This window comes from Prunus dulcis, chromosome 6, assembly GCF_902201215.1.
Source record: "Prunus dulcis chromosome 6, ALMONDv2, whole genome shotgun sequence".
NCBI classification, from domain to species: Eukaryota; Viridiplantae; Streptophyta; class Magnoliopsida; order Rosales; family Rosaceae; genus Prunus; species Prunus dulcis.
In genome coordinates this window covers 4,596,865-4,614,187 of record NC_047655.1, presented here as the reverse complement: position 1 = coordinate 4,614,187, position 17,323 = coordinate 4,596,865, and the positions used below count along the sequence as shown (strand labels likewise).

Sequence of the window (17,323 nt, the reverse complement as noted above, 5' to 3'; positions counted from 1 at the left end):
GATACATATTCATCTGGACTTAAGTTAGACAAAGTTATTAGTAGCGGGGTTACAAGAATTTGAACTTTCTGTCTTCTTGAACATAGAAATCTATGACTTTGTATAATCAGATAACCTCACATGAATAGAAATTATAGTTCCTTAGGAAATATTAGCTTTACAAAGCCTACTACTATGCATATGACAGATAGAGAGTAGAATTGCATACACTTTTCATCTTACTCCTCGGTGGATCTTGTTGCTCTTCATTGCAGTTCATTGCTGGCGGGACGATGATATCGCCAACTGTGTTTGCTATGCTTATGTTACTTGATGATGGCACAAGAAGCTCTTGGAGATGCTATGCAAGCCCAGTAATAAACCCTGAATGGCCAACTTCCTTCTATCTTCAAGCAGCTGCCCTGAAGAGCCTAGGGATGGACAATGATGCGCAGGAAACTCTAAATGATGGAGCGTCGTTGGAAGTCAAAAAAAATAAAAGCTGAAACTGTATAGGTGTTTTTCCCTCTTCTTTCATTTACAATTGTATCTAGCTTTTTCCATCTTCCTACTTTGACATTTTCTGTTCTGCTCTGCGGCAACAGGAGGATTAATTGTAACAATCTTTATGTTGGTCTTGGTGTATCTTTTTAATTATTTTGATCTATACAAGTAAAAAATTATTGTTTGTTTGCTCTGCTGTGTTTTGTTTGATTTAGATTTTTGAGTTTGTATCATGTAAAATGTCCTTTGGATCATAAATTTATTGGATTATAAATTAAAACAGGGGCTTTGAAATAAATAATAGGTGGTTTATGGTGCACCAACATGCTTTCTTTATCATTTGACATTCCCTTGGAAGAAGATGGCTCATGGGGAATAAGAAGGAAATATAAAACTGAAAATTTGATGGTAATACAATGGAAACTTCCCTGGTTGACTTTGAGAGTCTTGACCCCGCTGGATGGTGAAGAAGGCCATAAATATGATCCTTCCGCGTCTAATTGTCCCCACACCAATTTCATTACTTCATGCATATAATTTGATGTATGACTTCTCATATCTTTTCGGAGTAATGGTGACCATGAATTTCCCCTCTCGAAGTCTCCTAGTATTACCCAGGAAAGTGGTACAAAACTAAGCTCTAGAAACACAAGTCAACTTTTTAGAAACAAACATTCATGCACGCAATTTAGCTAGGTTTCAAGCTCTCTCTCTCTCTCTGTGACTCTCTGTGACTTGGTTTATCAGATACTATTAATGGGAACCAGATTCTGTCTTTGCTTCCGCCCGTCCAATAACATCAATGAATTCTCGGATATAGGTCAGATTTTCAATTTTTTTTGTATTGTTGTTTTTGTTCGTTTGAATGTTGTTTTCCCTTACTTTCCCTAGAAAGTTTTGCGTACTTTTTTCTTTTCTGAAATGTAGAGGCTGGGAACCAAAACGAAAAGAACTCACTTTCTGTGCTCAGCTTGGACCAGCTAAGAGCTGCCACATCAGGATTCTCGTCCCATAATGTTGTCTCTGAGCATGCGGAGGAAGCTCCCAATGTGGTCTACAAAGGGAAGCTGGAAGATGGCCGTTTGATCGCCGTTAAGCACTTCACCCTCTCCGCTTGGCCGGATTCCCGCCCATTTCTTGTGCGTACATTGACAGTTAGCTAAATTGCTTCTTCTTTTTCTTTTTAATAAACAAATCTATATGTGGTGGGTTTGGTTATCTCTCTTATAGGAGGAAGCTAGAGCTGTGGGGAGGCTAAGCAACGAGCGTTTGGCGAATTTGATCGGGTGTTGCATTGAGGATGATGAGAGATTGCTTGTGGCTGAGTTCATGCCAAATGAAACTCTCTCCAAGCACCTTTTCCAGTGTAAGTTCCCCCCAAATCTTCAACTAAACTTATTTTGCTTTGTCTTATTTCTGTGTGAGTGATGTGATGATATGTGTTTGATGAAAATGGGATTTGACGACCCCCTGGTTTGTTAAGTTTGAGGAAAAGATCAACAGAAGATTATATTATTTTGTTTTTCTGTTGGAATTGATATTGAAGTAATTATAGGTTGAAATTGGTACAAATTGGTGTAGGGGAGACTCAACCGATGAAATGGGCAATGAGATTGACAGTGGCTTTGTATGTGGCACAAGCTTTAGAGTATTGCAGCAGCAAAGGGCAGGCATTGTACCATGATCTCAATGCTCATAGAGTCCTGTTTGATCAGGTAATTAATTGGACTCTTTATACCCTTTCCATTTCAACAAAATTTGTTAACCTTTTCTTGGACCTTACATTGAGCCAGCACTTGATTGACAGGATGGAAATCCCAGACTCTCTTGCTTTGGCCTTATGAAGAATAGTAAAGATGACAAGAGCTTTACCAACTTGGCTTTCACCCCTGCAGAGTTCTTGAGGAGAGGTAACTCATATCATCACTGCTTCAGCAAATGGAAAAATAGTTTTCTAATTCAATCTTATACTTGTCATGCATGAGCTTTCGACATGTTGATCTACACGATCGATAGTATTTAGTTGAGCTAATTGTACATATTTCTGTTTGGCGTGCAGGAAGAGTGATACCAGAAAGTTTGGTTTACAGCTTTGGGACCCTGTTGCTCAATCTGCTCAGTGGCAGACATATCCCTCCAAGCCATGTAACTTTCCCTTTGCATGTTCGATTGAAATGCATTGTTGCCCTGATATTTTGCTTGACATCTTATGGTCTATATATGTAACTTGTGTTTATAAATGTGCTCTAAGTTAAGGCTATCTGATTGTGTCTCATTCTCATCATTTCCTGATTAAGTAATTGGTTGCCAATTATGGCTTCTGGTTAAGCTTCTAGCTAAGTAAGGTTTAATTTTCTTTCTACAAGGCGCTTGACCTCATACGCAACAAGAATTTTTTGATGCTGATGGACTCATGCTTGGAAGGTCATTTCTCAAATGATGACGGTAATGAGATGGTGCGGTTAGCTTCACAATGTTTGCAGTATGAACCTCATAACAGGCCAGATTTCAAGTACATTGTTTCTGCACTTTTTCCTCTTCAAGAACAAACTGAGGTATGCCCAACTTTATTTGTTATATGCTTTGAAATTTGATTTGTTTTGGGCTAAGCTGGAAATTGGTTACAATTACGCTACGTCAATGGTTCAATTCTCTTCCATCGTAACCAAAAATTGATTTATGGTTTCGAAATTTGATTTGCATTACTTCTGCAACAGAAAGCCATGAAGGTATTATTCATCTCACCTAGTGGTTCGTAGCAGGTTCCATCATACGTTTTGATGGGTTTTCCACATGGAAATATTCCTTCAAAGCAGACAGTGTTGTCACCTCTAGGTGAAGCTTGCTCGAAATTAGATCTTGCTAGAATACATGAAATATTGCTGATGATTGGATACAAGGAAGATGAGGAGGCTCAAACTGAAGTTAGTGATCCTCATTTCTGATTTTTCCGTATTGTATATTTTGTGACATCTACCAAGGGAGAAAAAAAAAAAAAAAACTTGTTTTTTCTGTTTCCTAGCAAATTTTTTTCTTTCAAGTTTATGAGAACTTTTTGTGTTGAATTTGTTTAATGCACTGCCCTTACTTTGGAGTTACCTTGCAGCTTTCTTTCCAAATGTGGACAGACCAAATGAAGGAAAGATTGAACTTTAAGAAACAGGGGGATGCTGCATTTCGAGCAAAAGAATTTGCTAGTGCCATTGAATTTTATACAGAAGTAAGTCAGTACTCACTATTTTTTTGGGGTCAAAAGTACTCACTAATTTAGAACTACGAAATTTGTTCGTCATCGTTGTGTCATCAAAATCACCACTTACACGATGTAATTTGCTCCTTCATCTAGTTATAGAATCATATTAGACTATATGATTAGTGTCAGGGTTACATGAATTGAAGTATTCTGTTACGAGTTTCCATAACCTTCACGGGATTTCATATGCTTATCATCTTACTCCGAGCCGGATTTCCTTTCTTCCTTCTCGTTGCAGTTCATTGATCGTGGGAGCATTGAATCAGTAACGTTGTTTGCTAGACGGTGCTTGTGTTACTTGATGAGTGATATGGCACAAGAAGCTCTTGGAGATGCTATGCAGGCTCTTGTACAACACCCTGAATGGCCAACTGCCTTATATCTCCAAGCAGCTGCCCTGAAAAGCTGAGCAAACCCTAAAAGATGGCTCATCCTTGGAAGTCAAGAAAACATAAAATATGAAAGTGTAACAAAATATTAAGAATGTTGTAACAAAATAAACACCTTTAGGTTTGAGTTTCAGCTCAACTAATAAACCACTGCTGCTGCTTGACATCAACATCAACAAACATATTGAAAATGTAGTAGATGAGTGGTTCGATGGGATAGTTCATTTCGTAACTAGTCTTCGATTGAAGGAAACACAGCAACAGATTTGGGGCCATTAGGAACATAAGAAAATCTAACAAAAACGTGCATCAGATATCTTTCAAACTACAACCTCATATGAAGATACAGAGAATTAATGCATTGGGAAAGCATGATAAAGAAAAATGAATATTTAAAAAAGGGTGCTTAAATTGCCAGGAATAGGGTACTTAGGACTTCTATGTTATAAGACCACTCCAAACCAGGAATGGGCAAAGGATGCTATTTTTTTCCATTTCTTATTTTTTCAAAGGAAGAAGAGAATAAGGCGGGAGAGAAAAAGAGATTTAGGGCTATGTTGTTTAAAAAGTATAGCCAGTACTTGACCCCAAAAAAAAAAAAAAAAAATGTATAGCCAGTTGTACCTTTTAAATGTATTCGAATATTTAAATAGCTATATATTTTTTTTAAAACAGAGATTTCTCCAAGACTCAGATACAAGAACAGTAGGATAAGATGTTAACAACTGGAACCACTTTTAATTTAAGGAAATGGGTTCCAAAACAGAAGAGAAAGCAACAAGAGATTGGGAACCAAAATAGGAAGCACAGGATTAACATCACCTCCAAATCGTTTTCTTCTCATCCTCTTCCTAAAATTCTCTCCTCTGCTCACCAGTGTCATCACCCCACTGAGCTTCCTCAAGGCGTTAACAGGTGCATTTGATAGCAACTGTTACCATGTTGGCCCAAGTTAGGAGATTTGACCCATAGATCAATGCCAATAACAGCGACTGTAACCATTACAAACATGAATGTATAATAGTTTGAAAGATATCTAACGCGCGTTTTTGTTAGATTTTCTTATGTTCGATAGAAGTCAAATTACTTGTTTGTGTCCTGGGCTATGTTCAGGCTGCCATGATTAGATTTTCTTTCGTCCGTCTTAATGTAAAACGCACTTAGGAACGGCTATACCAAGTATAATTTGATCGACTCTATCGTGCATATGAAATCATCGGAACGAATAGCAGGGACAAACATAACTTGGCACCAGTACATCATTCATTAAGAGAAGGGAGGAAGTGAACTCAAGCAATGCTGCATGTATATTAATAAACCAGAAAAACCCTTATCACTCCTTTCGGTTCACAATGCTGCCGAAAAGGTAGAAGTACCCTAACATTTTATGGTGTAACCAAACCATTAAAACCAATGGCACTTATTCAACAGAAAATTTAAAAAAAAATCCTCATTATGGATGTCCAATTCTATTATGGACTTGAACCTAGTGCGGCATATGTTAAAAACTGTCCCTATTTATTTCTTGGACTACAAAATGGAACCAGCTTATGACAATTTGTAAAAAACAAAAAGGCATAACAATGTGAACAATTACAATCTCCACATCACCCCACCCAGTCAAGCACTGAAAGTCCCAAATCAGACGAGGCATAAGTTTTACATTGGAGGCCGACCGGCACCAAGCAGCTGTCCAACTAGATTAGTTACCTGCAAACAACAAAAAATTCAAATATATGCACATTAAAATATTTATATAATAAAACCACCATTTCTAAAATATATAAAAAAAACACCATTTGCACAATTATAGTTTCAGAGCAGTAGCAAAATTGTTTATGAAGTAATATATGCAAGATTTATTACTTTTTATTCAATCAAAAGCAACACTTGATGAAGGGCACTACTTAATTTACACAATAAATTACTGTAAAAGAAAACTGCTATCCCAGTAGTTTTAAAATTTGACCAAAGAAATTATTTAGAGAACTTCACTGACAATAGATAAGACATTAAAATAGACGTAAGAAATTAAATGACTGAAAGAACAAGGAAACCACAGCACCAAATTCATAAGAAAACAGATTGATAACTTACATGCCAGTATTTTGAGACACAGCGATCAATGCAACTGTTTTCACCCATATTTAACTCAGCCTCCTTGTACCTGGATGATTTGACAAATTCACATTCACTAACTTCAGTATTAACAATAAAATGACCTAAAAGTAAAATGCCACACATCTTTCATACAGGTCCATAAAATATAAAAAGAGAAAAGAAAAGAGTTCTCATACTTCTTCTCAACGCACTTGTTGAAACACGTGTGGGTAAGCCTGAATATGAAAAAATCAAAATCAAAATCATTAATGAAAACTGGATAACCACAACAGCTGAAGTATTAGAGATGGAAAATTGCATATACCAAATTTACATTCACAACCTAAATAGATGTGCTTAGCTAAGTGTATAACACAAGGGTACTATAATGCTCACAGAATTACACAACAACACTAACAAGTCAGGTAGCTTTGGAAGTATCAATCATAAGCTCTTTTTTTTCTTTTGTGCACCACCATATATGCTCACGAAGTAGGAAAATAGAAGTGAAGCAGGCAAGCGCAAAGAATTGCTCTAACTACAGGAGCTGAGCTTGAAGAATTCAGATAATAAGCCTTGCACAAACCCCACATTCCTTAAAAAACCACATTGGTATACCGTGACATCTAACAACACCACGCAGAGAACTTACTTGTTAAACAACTCAACCCTGTACTCCATCTCCTTCTCTGCCATACCAAAAATCTGCAAAATTTGTGAAAAACGAACTTCAAGTCATTCCAAAACGTCAAGATTATTTCAAAAGCACCACTCTTACCACTTTTAGGACAATAGTTCATAAGAAAAAGATTGTTAATCCATAAAAATGAACAACATCGTTGCTTCCTAACTCCCAGGAAATGCCTTGGTTTCACTAAGGCTAAACCCGCCATGATTGACCATTTACAGAACATGACCAAATTTGGTTACACCCAAGTTTACAGAAGACGCAAGTTCTAAATACCCATTTAGCATCTGATCCATGAAGTCCCAAAACTTGCCCCAAAATCCGATCTTTGGCACAAATAAAATTTCAATATAATAATTCAATTGCTTGACACTGTCCAATAGGTAGAAATTAAAAGGCAACGAAGCAAAGGGTGCCTACCTGTTCCTTGTCCACAGCCGTCGGCGCATTGTTAGGAGCAGCAGCCATTGGACCCTAAAAACCCCAAATAACTTAACACAGATTCCTTCAAAACCAAAACCAAAATGGAAAAATTTAGCGGAGAGGATTTCAGCAGTCTTACTCAGTGAGATAGAATTCAAAGTTGGTTGATTGGTAGCTCTAGAAGTGGAGGATTTTGAAGAATCCGATTTGTAGGCGAAGCAAGAAAAATGAAAATCTTACCGAGGTATATGCACGATTTAGGGTTTTAGGAGCGAATCTGGGGTGTATATGAGATGGACGGGAACGCAAACCAGTTATGTTGTGTAAGCCCGAAAAGCAGTGGATTACTGCCCCACTCTTTTTATCGTTGGTACTGAAGTAGTGGATAATTTCACAAAGGCCCTAAGGTGGGCAGGACCGGAGAAATTTTTTATAACTTTACAAAAAGGAAAGCAGCCTTTTTTAATTTTTTGTTAAAGTAAGATTACCTTTTCACAATCGTCAAGATAATTATCAAATGTCACGTTGCTATGGAGAGAGATTAATTTTACTAATCATACTTGAATGCTTGATTTTTACGTTCATATTCCATGTTTGCTTCTCACATTCTTCAAATTCCATGTTTGCTTCTCACATTCTTCAATGTCACTTGTATGAAAAAAGAAATTAAATTTTGCATATGTCTAATTTAGGGATATAATTACTTGTAAAGTCAAGTATTAGTTATGTTTTGCATATTTCTAGTTTAGAGTATAAACAAATTTTGCTTTTAATTCCTTCAATTGGTTCCAGCATTGGAATTTTCTATGAATTTCTTTCGGCCCTCCGTGTAACAAAAAAGAGAGGGGGATGATGCAGAGAGTGGAGAGCATGAAAGTTTGCTGTGAAAGAAATATCAAAAGTTAGAAAAACAAAAATTGGGATGCCTACACCAAAAGTCTAAGGTCAAGTAGTTACCTACCCAAAAAGTCTGCTTCAATTGCACTCCAGAGAAAGACTTTCTAGTGTTCCTTGTCATTTTGTTAGGAATAACAGTTTGTGAAACAGCCTTGAAGATTAATCCATCTAACTAAAGTGATATTCTGATCTTCTCTAACCTCGTCTTTTAATGAAAATTTATATATAATCCAACAAAAGATGAATTCAAAAATGCATGAACAAGGACTTGTGCAGAAATGATAAACACAAGGTGAAACATATAATACTCCAAACATTAAATAATCAATCTCAAACAGTTGAAGGTAGCCATAGCATTTGAATGAACCGAAAATTTTGAATCGATGCATTCATGCTGGTAACGTGCGTATTACAAGGATCATTAAGAAACTATACACTGTAATTAACCTTTTCAATGAACGAAGAAGCCATCTGAGATAAAAGCCTTTCATTCGTAGGCGTCATGACTTATTGGTACTAGGGCATTATGAGCATCTCCGTGGAATTTTTCCGTACAGATGAGTCCGTACCTAAACAGATATGACTTACATTCACAAAATATTTGCCAGACAATATTCCCTGAGCTCACAATGGAGAGATTGCAGATGGAAAACAGGATCTTACTCACTTATCCAAAAATAATATAACTTTTTATAGATAGCCAGGTTGCACCTTTTATATTACAGATGACAGAGAGCGTACAAGTTTGGAACTAAGCCTCAAACAAGAATGTAGAGCCAAGTAGGACCGGGCACAGACAAGTAGCAGTACAAGCACAATAAGATTTGGAACTGCAACTTACCGCCGCACATTTATAGAAAAGACCTTTTCTTTTCCCTGCTTGTGTTCATTAAAGCACTTTGAAGTGAAAAAGCCATGAGATTACGAAGGCAAAGATCATGCAGGCAAGTAGGAAATTCATAATGCGGCGGCCATGCCACATGGTTCTGGTTTCCACCAGGATCATGGGTGCTGCTGGTACTGATGGGAGTGTGGTAGTAGTGCCATTTGCCTCATTTGTCTGCTCAGTGGCAATGTTGAATGCAGTGGAGCCACAGATCTCGCAGGTTCTGCAAAATAAATAAATAAAACTATGTTTGTTAACCACAGACCAAAAGCTACCTAGTACAGGAATTGAATTGGCAATTTATCCAATCATCTTAACTATGAAACTTTGAGGGAACACAAGACCAGATGTAGGAAAGCAAGTATTATTGGATAGAAGGCCGCTTCAATTACTTTCTTCTTATCCATTTTTTCAGTTCAATAAATATCAAATCTTAAGAAGAAAAAAAATACACAGACAGCAAAGAACATGTCACCCAGACAAACAAAGATAAGGAAAAATGTATTATGGGGCTTGTGCACAAACACAGGCCACAGTCAATTTTATAACCAACAGAACACATATATCAAGAATATAGAAGAGAATGCTTAAGTAATTGAAAAATATCTGGCTAGGAATCTTTTATTTCTGTCCATGGAAAACATCCCGTCATCAATATGCCGTTCCATTTGTTTACCAGGATGACTAAAATCAGAATAGAATTAGCATGCCTTAACAACCCACCTATAGTACCTTCTTGTGATATCATGTGATGCAGCTTATGTAAATTATGTTTCCTCATAAAACTTGGATGTTTCATTTGCATCCATTAACTCCACACGCTAGAGAAAAATTGCATCTTGTTTGTCAACAGTACATTATGTCAGTCTGTTCAGTTTGGTTTCCCCGAACTATCAACTTCGGAGTTATAAAATAAAAAGGAAAACAGGAAAACCCACATATATTTATCTCTTTTATGTCATAAAGAAACTCAACTTGTAATGGAAAAAGTTCCCAATTTGTTTACACAAACGCTAAATCTTTTACTGAACCATAGGCATGATTTTTTTAAACATTTAGATCTTAATTAGCAGCATACATAACCAAACGCATGGGGCAAGATATCCACTTCTAAACATAGGAATAGAAATTCTGTGTGCTGCAGTAATTTACAAGCGCATCTTTGCTAAGAATGCTTGACCACTGGTACTCAATTCTTGCACATATAGACAACTCCTTTAGCTTGCATTGGACCCACACTCTCCACTACTACTAATGCTACAGAAAACGTGATATAAAAACTCTAAACCAATAACGATACATATGCTTAGGATTCAATGTGATTGTTCAAGTGGCGACTACAAGATTTGTTCTTCTTCTATATATTTAATATATGCCTTCTATTCTACACGTGATCCGTCTCATTCAGCTTGCCAATAAGAAGCAAAACAATAAAAACAAAGGTGACTATTAGATGAATGAAAAGAAGCTACTTGGCTAGTATGCATTTCAAAAAGCTGACCTCAGAGAAGCAGGAAGCTATGTACTGCCAAGATGCTAATCTGTTGTATTATTCAACAAGACTAAGGATGCTTACAGAATGATCATAGTTTTAAGTAAAACCACCTTAAAAGTGAGAGATTGACTCTACAGAAACCATTTGCATCCATGTGCTTGCACTTCAATGCAGAGACCGGTGAAAACAGAGGGGGGATGGGGATAGGACAACTTCGTTGTTTTTGGTCTTAAAAAGTAAAATTTCAACACAAAGAAGCCGATTTATTCCATAAGGTGCATTTGGGAGGAACATTAAACACTCAAACCAAAAAAGAGAAACATCCAGAATCCAGCAAACGGGTGTTTAAAATTTCTAAAAAAACACCAAAAACCAAAGAAAATAAGGAACGGAATTCAGAATTCCTCAAAAGCTTACTAATTTAACATGAGAAAAAGTTTGTACTCACGTATCGCCCTTGATCTTGAACCAAGTCTCAGCACATTGCTTATGAGCAGCACCCAAATCACCCTTGCAAGAGCAACCCAAGTCAATTGGGATCCCATCTGGGCCACCACCCTCCAAACCCAGGTGGCAAATTCTGCAATTTCTTTCAACTTTACTCAAATGCACCACCTTCAACTCCAAAACCCCACTCTCCAAATCCAACTCCAGAGAGCAATTTGAGTCACAAGAGTCCCTCTGAACATTGCCTGAAACAGACACCCCAGAAAGCTGAGACTTAGGCCCTCCTCCTCCTCCTCCTCCTGCGGTGGACTCAAGCATGGAGTGCCAAGACTGGTCGTCCGAGTCATCGGAGGCTGACACGTCACTGCCTCCGCTGACTGAATGGCGGTAATGGGTAGCCTCAGCAGCAGCTGACATTTGAGAAACCCAGAAACAGAAATGTCATGAAATGGTGGAGGAAAGTATTAAAGTTGCGGTCTTTGGGGTTGAAGGGTGTGTTTAGGAACAGCAAACATGGTGGGGTTGTGGAGTAGGTGGCGTTTGTTTTCTCTCTTTATCAAATATCAATGTCTCTCTCTCTCCTCTCTCCTCTCTCTGTGTCTCCCTCGATCACTGTCTTTGTTTGTGTGTCAGTTTCGAGCAATGTTGTTGAAATGAAAGAAAAAGAAAACGAAAGAGAAGACTAGAGAGAGCCCCGGGGCCAAGCCAAGGCGAATTATGAGGAGGCTGGTGGGGCAGACTGCACTCAACACAGATATATTTTATGCCTACCAGTTGTGGGACACATATCACAGACACAGTGATTGAGAAAGCGACACAAGTAAAGATCAAGGATGTAGGGGATTTCTTCCCCTTTTTTTTTTTTTTTTCTATATTAATTTGATTCATTGTTTATGAAAATAAGGCAGTGTTATTTGTATTTTACTTTATAATAGAAAACTTTCTGATATTTTGTTATGTCAAATGAATTGTTTGCTTATAAGTAATTCTATACTGACTATACTTTTCACTTACCAAATTTACAAATTTGCTTTAGATAGCTTGGCATGGAAATTTGCATCATAGATTCATAGCCATAGGGTGGTCACTGTTTAAGCTTTTACAGATTCCAACCAAATCTGTTTATATCCCAAAGAGAGCTTATTGATGTGCCCAATTTAACATGGCACACTTCCATTTTCTCCTTCTACACTTCTCCCCTTGTTTTTGTCCCTTGATAAAACAATAAAAATCACTACCCATGTTAAAAGTGGGCACAAGCTATATATACATATATATATATATATATAGATTTGGTTGGAACTAGCTAAAATGCACTGCGATCACAACATATCATCTTCTAGTTTCTTTTTCTTTCCATACACACAGCAGAAGCATTATTGCTAACCAAAGGATACATTTTTCTTTCTTCTTTTTTCCTTTTTTGTTTTGTCAGAAAAGGTTATGTTGCAAGGTTATTTATCTTTTAGGGTATGCCAACACGGCAGTTCAGTGAAAAAAGGGCTTTTACTTGCATACTACAGGTCTCAAGTTCAAACTCCTATGGCACCTTAGTAGTTTATGTGAGAAACACCCCCTCCCTATTTAGATTAGACTATCGCTTGTACCTTTTAAAAAAAAAGTATCTTTAGGGTATATTCCATCCAAATATGCTTATAGGTTCCAGTCAAAACAAGCAAAGCCTATAAAACCCATATCAGCAACATCCTCAGACCACACTGATCATGTCCATTGATCCAAGCCCGTGAATGCTAACATTTCCAGTATTCCAAGATAGCATGACATGATCAGTACTTTGATTATCCAATTTTATACTGGCCATTGCTTGGGACGCACAAGCAAAATCTTGTTACATGCTTGGCAGATAAGCACTAGCAAAGAGTAGGTAGAATCAAACACCTTACTACTGCTTCAAGCCTGAGAAAGAAGATTTCCGGAGAGCATGAAATGATAGCATTTTCAAAGTAAAAGAAAAGGTTAATAACACCACCCTGCGTGTAAGAATTTCTCATCAATTGTGATTGATAACAAATTATAGTGCCACATGATAGTAGCAAAGATGCAAATATTATTCCCCTCCTCTTACATCCATCATTCAAGATCAATATGGCAACTTGGAAAAAAAAAAAGTTCTAAAAGATAATCAGACACCATCCCGATAGCATTCATGTCATAAGAAGAAACAGAACCAGGCACCAGAGCCAACGTTAAAAATATTGATAAATAAAAAACAAACACGAATGTGCTCAATCCTTCTTTCTGAAAAAACATTTCCAATTCGCATTGCTGTAAGCTTATTCTAGCTTCAATGCACAAGGAAGGATGTTACAGTGGAGCGTCAAATATACTAAACTGAAGAAAGAAAAAAAAAATTTACCATATCTAACCAAAAGTTATAACGATGGAGGATACAACCAATTAACTCAAAAAGAACATCCTAGTATGACAGATCAGACTACATCTTCCCAAAAAATGGAGGAAACGCATCAAGCTGCTTGAACTTCAGCTGCTGGAGCACTTTCTGTAGGTTTAGTCACACTTGGAACACTTTCAGGCGACTTTGAGTTTGGAATGTACCTCCAACCACGCTTGTGGACTCCACTTATTTTCTTTGGAGCATCTGCAGCTGGCAAGCCTGCAACAAATTCTACTATATCAACTTCCATATAAAAGAGAATAACTTAAAAATAGATAAACCTAATCCTAAAAAATGACCACATATTATTTTAGCAATTCTGACTATCACAACTACAAGTCAAAACAGAACTCTAATGAATTAGCCATTCCTAGGCATAAATGACAGACAAATACTGAATCAAGTCTCTATAACAAAAAGGAACCTCTTATTTATGTATGTAGGTGCTCATGCATTACATTTGATTATGCAATCGCATATGTGGAGGGGGCCAATGTCACTTACGAAGCACATATTTCTCATTTATAATTGAAATCAGGATGCACGTTCAGTCACAAATACAAATGCTGTGGCCAGGGAAGTGCATGTTCAATCTCCTACGTAACAATGCCAACTAGTTCCCTTGGTAGTTCTTTGAACTAAATGATGCATTATTTCCCAACCATTTAGGAGTCAGGACACTTTATTTTCAATTGAAGTTAAAAATACAAGAGTTATCAGATATTGAACAACAGAATGCAGCCAAAACCAGGTATACAGATTGAGCAAACATGATACATAGCATTGAATCGATCATATCAACCACAAACAGAACACAAATATTGATCAGATTAGTAAGCCCAATTCAGTAAACCTCAATACTTCGCAAGCACAAATGTTCAACTGGTAAACTATGATATACTTGAGTCACTTCTTTAGCCAGATACAGCTAAAAAGTAAGTGATAAAACCCTTGTAACATTTTTCTTTCAAACCAAAGAAAGAAAATGTATAATCCTTTATATAGTCATAAAGGCAAGTATTAGAGATACAAATAAAAACTTCAATTGAGAAAAAAAACAAAAAAAGTCACTTCCATAAAATATAAAACCCATCACTGACCTTCCTTATGAACGATGCCCCATGCTTTGCCATGTCTACCGTCCTGCCAAAATTTATTTAAAAAAACGCACAAACCCTAAACCATTAAACCCATAACAATAATAAGGCGAATTGATTGAATGAACATTCTCACATCTAATTACGAGCAATCAAATGCAATAGCAGAAAGCTTAGGGGCACAAAAGCCCAAATTTTTAATTAGTCCCACATTTTCTTAGTAACCAAACGAGCAAAAACCAATAAAGAAAAATTTGAAAGCCAGCAATAATTAAAAGAGAGACCTTGTAAAGATTGATTTTGGTGATCTGGTAAGAGACGCCGACCCAGTGAGTCTTAGCCATTTGATACCCTAATCCCCAGTTGGGCAAAAACTGAGCCACCTCAAACAGGTTCTTCTTCTTCTTGCGCTTGGGTTTCTTCGAAGCCGAAGAAGAAGGAGATGCAGCAGCAGCAGCAGTAGGGTTTTCGGAAGCAGTGCTGAAGTTTCTGAGGAAGCTCGATGTGAGCCTCCATAGTTTTATGGTTCGATCCGTTACTGCTCTGTTTGCGAGATTGCTCGCCATTTTCAAGTTCGCTTCTCACTTATTTTCTCTGTAATGCTACGGCTTCAGTTGGGTTGCTCTTAGTTTTGCGAGGAGGCGAAAAATCAATTGAGAGGTTTGTCATATTCTGGAATGACCCCGTCACTTTTCTTAAATGGGTTATGACCCCAATTTTCTATCTTGTTTTTCTCAAATATGTAAAAATAAATAAATAATTGCATTGGTGATTATGACTAAGGTCTAAAATATCAACGGTTTTGGATATATTGGTATTCCCAAAATATGGAAATTTCTATGGAAATATCGGGATATTATCGATATTTATAAAAGTTAAATAAAAACCATGGAAATTGTAAGAAAAACTTGGAAATTTTTCTTGAAACTTTGGATGATGTTTATTTAGTCAATTATCTATTACTTTATCACAAAATATTTGAAGAAAATACATTACATGATGGGTTTAATTGATTTAAGTTGATTGTATAATGAGTTGACAAACATTACGAGTGTAGAAAATATGTAGTAATTAATAAAAGAAGATTAAAGACACTATAATCATTTATTTATAATGATTTACTACAATATTTTACATTTTATACATTGCATGGTAAGATATATAAATGACTTAGTACCACATAAAGTTTCTATAAAGTTCAAATTTGAGTTATTTACACTAACACCTCCTGATGTTTTCGGCTTTTTCACAAAACTCCTTGAGGTTTTAGAAATTAGAAGAACACCCCTTGAGGTTTTAAATTGTTTTCACAAAATTCATTTTCATTGATTTTTCATCCAAAGATTGATGATTTTATACACACAAAAAAAATTCTCCAAATGACAAAGTTGGCCTTTGAGATTAGATTGCATATACTTCGTTGATGTTAATTTTGTCATATGCATATTTTTTTTTTTCAATGAAATCATCAATTTTTGGACAAACAATCAACGAAAAGGGGTTTTGTGAAAACAAACAGAAACCTCATGGGTGTTTGTGTAATTTTTGAGACCTGAGGGGGTTTTGTGAAAACACAAGAAACCTCAGGGGGTGTTAGTGTAAATAACTCTTCAAAAAAAACATGTCCTCATCATCTCTATATTATCGATATTATAGCGATATTTTGTCCAAATGTTGCTGAAGTGTGCGAGAAATTATCAATATCGATGCTTATACGATATGTGTATGGATATGTTCCAAAATATTATACCTAAAACAACGATAATATCCTCAATATTTCATCGATATTTTAGTCATTGATTATGACTTGTGTGGGTGAGTCTGAGTTATATAGATTTCAATAAAAATTGTCAATAGCTTCTCACGGAGATACTTTATTTATTTCTTTATTTTTTGAAAGAACACTCACTTTACATTCAAGGAAATTCCCACATGTAGTGCAACTAGTGTATACGATATTCCTATTACAATAAGAAATACGGTGCGTTTGGATGAGGGAAATAAATTTGGGATTTTGACAAAACTCAGAATTTCTAAATTGACATGAACCAATTCCCGTGTTTTGATAAATAAAAAAAAACATAGAAATTTAGAAATTCCGCGTGGAAAAAAACATGGAATTTGGAGATCATAAATCCCAACTTTAAATTCTATCTAAAAGTCGTCATTTCTAAAATCCTAAGAGAGATTGAGTTTTTAAAAGGTTAAATTCCGTGTTTTAAATCAATCACCCAAACAAGAAACTTTACAAATTCTAGAATATTAATTTCCGTCATTTTAAATTTCATCATTTATGAAATCCTTTGTACTTTTAAATTTCCTCATCCAAACGCACTGTTAATGTAAAATAACTCTTGGTTGAGTTGGTAAGGATCGTTCTCTTCGCTATCAAGGACTAAGTTCAAGTCTCATTGCTGACAGTCCTTAAAGAAGCCTTGATATGCCCTGGCATGGGATGGGATAGCCTCCCCTCCCCCTAAACTTTTAATTCACCAAAAAAGAAAAAAAAATTACTCCACGTCACGGTTCAGTGCACTACGAAAATATGGTTGTGTTTATTAAGGAGTAAAAACGGCGGCTGTTATTGGACACCGTCGTCTTTACTTTCTACGTCGGTGGTTTCATAGCTTCTGCCGTTGTTTTTTGGCTCAGAGTTTAACTTTGAATAAAACCTTTTCAATAAGACGACGCTTTTTTAATTTGATGCGTCGTTTTTTAAAAACACCCATTGGAATCTCCATTTTTAAGT

At 36.4% G+C, this 17,323-nt stretch overlaps 4 protein-coding genes across 5 annotated transcripts; 1 reads left to right on the top strand and 3 right to left on the bottom strand.

The window, feature by feature from the left end:
* The first annotated feature begins 1,195 nt into the window (after positions 1-1,195).
* On the top strand, positions 1,196-4,297 carry LOC117629816 (serine/threonine-protein kinase BSK5-like). Its single transcript, XM_034362433.1, has 10 exons — positions 1,196-1,303; positions 1,411-1,622; positions 1,714-1,849; positions 2,065-2,198; positions 2,291-2,393; positions 2,543-2,628; positions 2,850-3,038; positions 3,246-3,407; positions 3,590-3,703; positions 3,975-4,297. The coding sequence occupies exons 1-10, from the start codon at positions 1,240-1,242 to the stop codon at positions 4,143-4,145; spliced, it is 1,371 nt and encodes a 456-aa protein (XP_034218324.1). The 5' UTR covers positions 1,196-1,239; the 3' UTR covers positions 4,146-4,297.
* Positions 4,298-5,409: 1,112 nt separating this feature from the next.
* LOC117629814 (mitochondrial import inner membrane translocase subunit TIM10) lies at positions 5,410-7,680 on the bottom strand. Of its 2 annotated transcripts, none has more exons than XM_034362430.1 (6): positions 7,577-7,680; positions 7,334-7,418; positions 6,878-6,930; positions 6,423-6,461; positions 6,223-6,292; positions 5,410-5,835 (listed from the first exon to the last, which is right to left on the bottom strand). In XM_034362430.1, the coding sequence occupies exons 2-6, from the start codon at positions 7,379-7,381 to the stop codon at positions 5,785-5,787; spliced, it is 261 nt and encodes an 86-aa protein (XP_034218321.1). In that variant the 5' UTR covers positions 7,382-7,418; positions 7,577-7,680; the 3' UTR covers positions 5,410-5,784. The 2 variants fall into 2 exon arrangements, with proteins under 2 accessions (XP_034218321.1, XP_034218320.1); XM_034362429.1 differs by having other exon boundaries at positions 7,334-7,387; positions 7,476-7,677.
* A 1,220-nt stretch (positions 7,681-8,900) lies between these two features.
* Positions 8,901-11,789, bottom strand: LOC117629813. The gene is made up of 2 exons (XM_034362428.1): positions 11,063-11,789; positions 8,901-9,342 (listed from the first exon to the last, which is right to left on the bottom strand). Exons 1-2 carry the CDS (start codon positions 11,476-11,478, stop codon positions 9,123-9,125), a joined length of 636 nt encoding a protein of 211 aa, XP_034218319.1. The 5' UTR covers positions 11,479-11,789; the 3' UTR covers positions 8,901-9,122.
* A 1,445-nt stretch (positions 11,790-13,234) lies between these two features.
* LOC117629812 lies at positions 13,235-15,269 on the bottom strand. Its single transcript, XM_034362426.1, has 3 exons — positions 14,859-15,269; positions 14,578-14,620; positions 13,235-13,696 (listed from the first exon to the last, which is right to left on the bottom strand). Exons 1-3 carry the CDS (start codon positions 15,138-15,140, stop codon positions 13,548-13,550), a joined length of 474 nt encoding a protein of 157 aa, XP_034218317.1. The 5' UTR covers positions 15,141-15,269; the 3' UTR covers positions 13,235-13,547.
* Between the last annotated feature and the right edge of the window lie 2,054 nt (positions 15,270-17,323).